The 3762-nt window shown below is 44.2% G+C and overlaps 1 protein-coding gene across 1 annotated transcript; it reads left to right on the top strand.

Annotated features, from left to right (window-relative positions):
* The first annotated feature begins 370 nt into the window (after positions 1–370).
* LOC121770858 (aluminum-activated malate transporter 8-like) lies at positions 371–2473 on the top strand. The gene is made up of 6 exons (XM_042167641.1): positions 371–697; positions 859–999; positions 1073–1345; positions 1433–1548; positions 1634–1765; positions 1921–2473. Exons 1-6 carry the CDS (start codon positions 415–417, stop codon positions 2362–2364), a joined length of 1389 nt encoding a protein of 462 aa, XP_042023575.1. The 5' UTR covers positions 371–414; the 3' UTR covers positions 2365–2473.
* Positions 2474–3762: the final 1289 nt, after the last annotated feature.

Raw genomic sequence — 3762 nt, 5'->3', positions numbered from 1 at the left:
GTCGCACAATGTAAATATACCTAAAATTACACCTGCTATTCCTGGTAAAGCTCCCAATATATTATGCCTCAACCACAAGCAAACTGTTGTTTATTGGAAACTTGTAAAAAATATCTTTTAAATCTTTCTCTCCTATTGATGAGCAACATGTCTTGCAATAATTATGAAACCCCACTTCGATCAACCAGCTAAAGCAGCCTCATATTTTCACTAGAATCTAGTACTTGTTTGGTACAACTCCAAAAAGGCACAAAGACCATTCTTTTTCACAAATGAACCGATTCCTATGATTATATTCCTCTTTGCATTATGTTCCTATATAAGTAACTCAATCCATACAGCTCTGATTAAAGAGCCAGCTTGTTACCTCCATTCCACGTTAAACCTGTTAATAGTCTTATTCAAAAGACACCAATGGTGGGGCCAGAAAACTCAGAGAAACCTACCATTCTCATAAGGGGGTGGTTGTGGTTTAGAGATATTCCATCTAAGCCACTAGCTAAACTAAGTGGAGTAGCTAGGCAAGCAATAAACCTAGCAAAGGACGATCAAAGAAGATTGATCCATTCTCTCAAGGTCGGACTTACAGTAACATTAGTATCATTGTTGTACTACCTCCAGCCTCTGTACGACAACCTTGGTGCCTCTGCAATGTGGGCTGTCATGACCGTGGTCGTCGTCTTTGAATTCTCAGTAGGTATGTTCTTACATCCCTTGAACTCAAGCATACCCTACTTTTAACTTGTCAAAAGCTTAACAAATATACTAACATAGACCAAATTATCTAGGCAATGTCACATACTACTAGTTTCGGGAAAGAAACCTAAATGGCTGAATCATTATTTATGTTGTTTTTAGGCGGAACAATTGGAAAATGCCTGAACAGAGGATTAGCAACCTTAGCAGCTGCTGCTCTTGCTCTTGGAGCTAATCACTTGGCCATCTTGAGTGGGGGGAAAAACGAAGCATATGTTATTGGACTATTTGTATTCATACAAGGTAAATATGCAGCAAGGAAGATACAACCCTAAAGTTCCTGATCCCATTACTAAAATAGCATGTACCTTTGCAGCTGTAGCCATGAGTTTCGTACGATTCTTCCCCAAAGTGAAGGCCAAATATGACTATGGGATGGTTATATTCATTTTGACATTTAGCCTGGTTTCCATATCTGGTCTTCGAATGAATGAAGTCATAAAGTTGGCTCAAGCGAGGCTTGTAACCATAGTCATTGGTGCATCAACTTGCCTGGCTGTCTGCATCCTCATCTACCCTGTGTGGGCCGGTGAAGATCTTCACAAATATGTGGGTAAAAACATAAGCCAACTTGGAAATTTCCTGGAAGGTATTCTACGATATTACATCACTTAATACAGATATGATGTTGGACTGATTCCTAAACATGATCATTCAATTTTCCCTATCAACACAGGGCACATGGATCAGTGTTTCAAAACATCGTGTGATGCACGGATAGAGATAACAAAACCATCTATAAGCAACCTAAACAGTATCCTTGTTGATTCAAAAGGAAGGGAAGAAACATTGGTAAGTGAAACAACTTACTATCAAACTAGACATGTTTTTTAACTGTGAATCTTCCATTATTGATAGGGAATTCCATATTTTACAGGCCAATCTAGCCGGATGGGAGCCGGGGCATGGTCAGTTCATGTTTCGCCACCCATGGAAACAATACCTCAAAATAGGAAACTTGACAAGGCAGTGTGCCTGCCGACTTGAACCAATCAATGACAACATTCAAGTACATCTCAAACATTTTTCTAGATTCAACAATGCTTCATCTCATGAACTAAACTACACATTAATAAACACGTAATTTCACATGCATACATCAGTATAGCATTCATAAATCGGCCGTAGAATTAAGTACAACTATAATTTTTGCCACAACTACAGGCACCCCAAGAGATCCAATGCACAATCCAAGAGGCCTTTTCAGAATCTGGAAAGGCATTAAAAGAGTTAGCATGGGCAATAGAAACAATGACGAAGCCATCATCAGCTAATTCACACATCGCAAACCTAAAAACGGCGTCGGCAAATCTAAAAATTCTACTGCGATCGGGTATTAGGGGAGATGAAAGCGATATTCTGCAAATAATACATATTGCCGTGGTGATGATCGACATGGTTTCTAGCGTGGAACAGATTGGTGATGCGGTTAACGAGCTCAGTTTGATGGCGAAATTCAAGAGCAAAACTGGAAATAGAGTTGAAGGTGAGTCGGAGATCGGTCTCGACAGGAACTGTATAGAGATTGGAATGGCGGAAATTCCGAGCTTAAGTGTTGCGATTGATGAACGAACTGAATTTTCTGCTGATGAACAGATTTTGGTTTGACGGTATTTTAAAAGATATAGTACTAGAAATTTTTTACCGTTGTATTGTTGAAAATAGGTTTGAATATAGATTTGAAAATAGTATAAGGCCATCCACTACGCTGTCTCTATACCGTCCCTTAAACCGTCTCTTAACTACTATTTGAGCACTATTTGAGGGCCTCACTGTCCTTTTTTCCTCCATCCCTTAACTAAGGGACGGAACCTGCAACGCTCCGTCTCTTAACCGTCTCTATACCGTCCCTTAATTACTATTCATTCAATTTCATTTAGAATTTTTTTTTCTACCCAATTCAATTTAAACAAACACACTTTATTAAAAACCACACTTTATTAAAAAACACACAAACTAAATAAACACACAAAATAAAAAAGACACAAAATAAAAAAACACACAAAATAAAAAAAAACTACTCCGCCGGTGAATCATCCTCTGGAGGCGGTCGAGGTTTAGGGGGTGTCGGAAGGTCAAGTTGTGCTGCCATAGCAACAATTCCGTTCCACCAGGCCGTGAATTGGGCGTACGAGAAGTGGGAAGTGTCCGCCATTGTGGCGGTCATGTACGCCACCATAAGTGTGTCCGAGCCTCCCCGCGAGCCCGAGGCCGGCTGGCTTGATTCGCCTCGGCCCTTCCTTGCTCTAGCCGCTTTCGCCGCCTTCGTCCCTTGCGGCCGACGGCGCCCACGCGCGGATCCTCCAGCATCGCCGACCGTACCCGCAAACTCCTGGGATTCAGCCTCAGGTTGGCTGATGCCATCGGTGTCACCACCAGACGAGTATTGGCCACTCGTCGCATGCTTCGTGCGCTTCGAGGTTGAGCCCGAGCTGGAGCGGAAACCTCCGGCCCACCGTTCCTCGTCCTTGACGGCCTGCCAAACATCAACAAATCTGAATTGATGACCCTCGTCCTGGTAGTAGGCGCGCAAAGCGGACGTCAAAATGTCGGTGGCCGTGGCGCCGCTTTGGTAGCGCGCCTCCTCAGTCGAGTAGATGCCGCAGAATTTTTTGATCTGTCGGTCGACTCGGTCAAAGTAAGAGCGGAGCATTTTAACTTTGCGCTTGCGGGAGCCTTTCGGCTTTATCTGGTGGTAGACCTCGCAGACCTTTTCCCAGAAACACTTCCGGGTTTGTTGATTCCCGACGATGGGATCGTACGAGACCGTGATCCAGGCGTTGTACACCGCCATCGTTTCGAAGTTGCTGTACGGATGCCGGTCAAGATCCTCTTCTTCTTCTTCCTCCTCGTCCTCGCCCGCTTGGGGTTGTACACCGCCAGTGCCACCTCCACTGCCTCGGCCACCTCGGCACTCCACTGCCTCGGCCACCTCCACCGCCAGTGCCACCTCCACCGCCTCGGCCACCTCCACCGCCAGTGCCACCGGGAAAATCCTCCCGGATC

Source organism: Salvia splendens, chromosome 2, assembly GCF_004379255.2.
Source record: "Salvia splendens isolate huo1 chromosome 2, SspV2, whole genome shotgun sequence".
Taxonomy (NCBI): domain Eukaryota; kingdom Viridiplantae; phylum Streptophyta; class Magnoliopsida; order Lamiales; family Lamiaceae; genus Salvia; species Salvia splendens.
This window is presented reverse-complemented; position numbering and strand designations above follow the sequence as displayed.

Bases quoted from the DNA above. Each gene is read 5' to 3' on its own strand.
- LOC121770858 (XM_042167641.1), top strand. From the start codon at position 415: ATGGTGGGGCCAGAAAACTCAGAGAAACCTACCATTCTCATAAGGGGG. The intron at 1,000-1,072 runs GTAAATATGCAG...GTACCTTTGCAG, and splicing joins ACTATTTGTATTCATACAAG to CTGTAGCCATGAGTTTCGTA. The intron at 1,766-1,920 runs GTACATCTCAAA...CCACAACTACAG, and splicing joins CAATCAATGACAACATTCAA to GCACCCCAAGAGATCCAATG.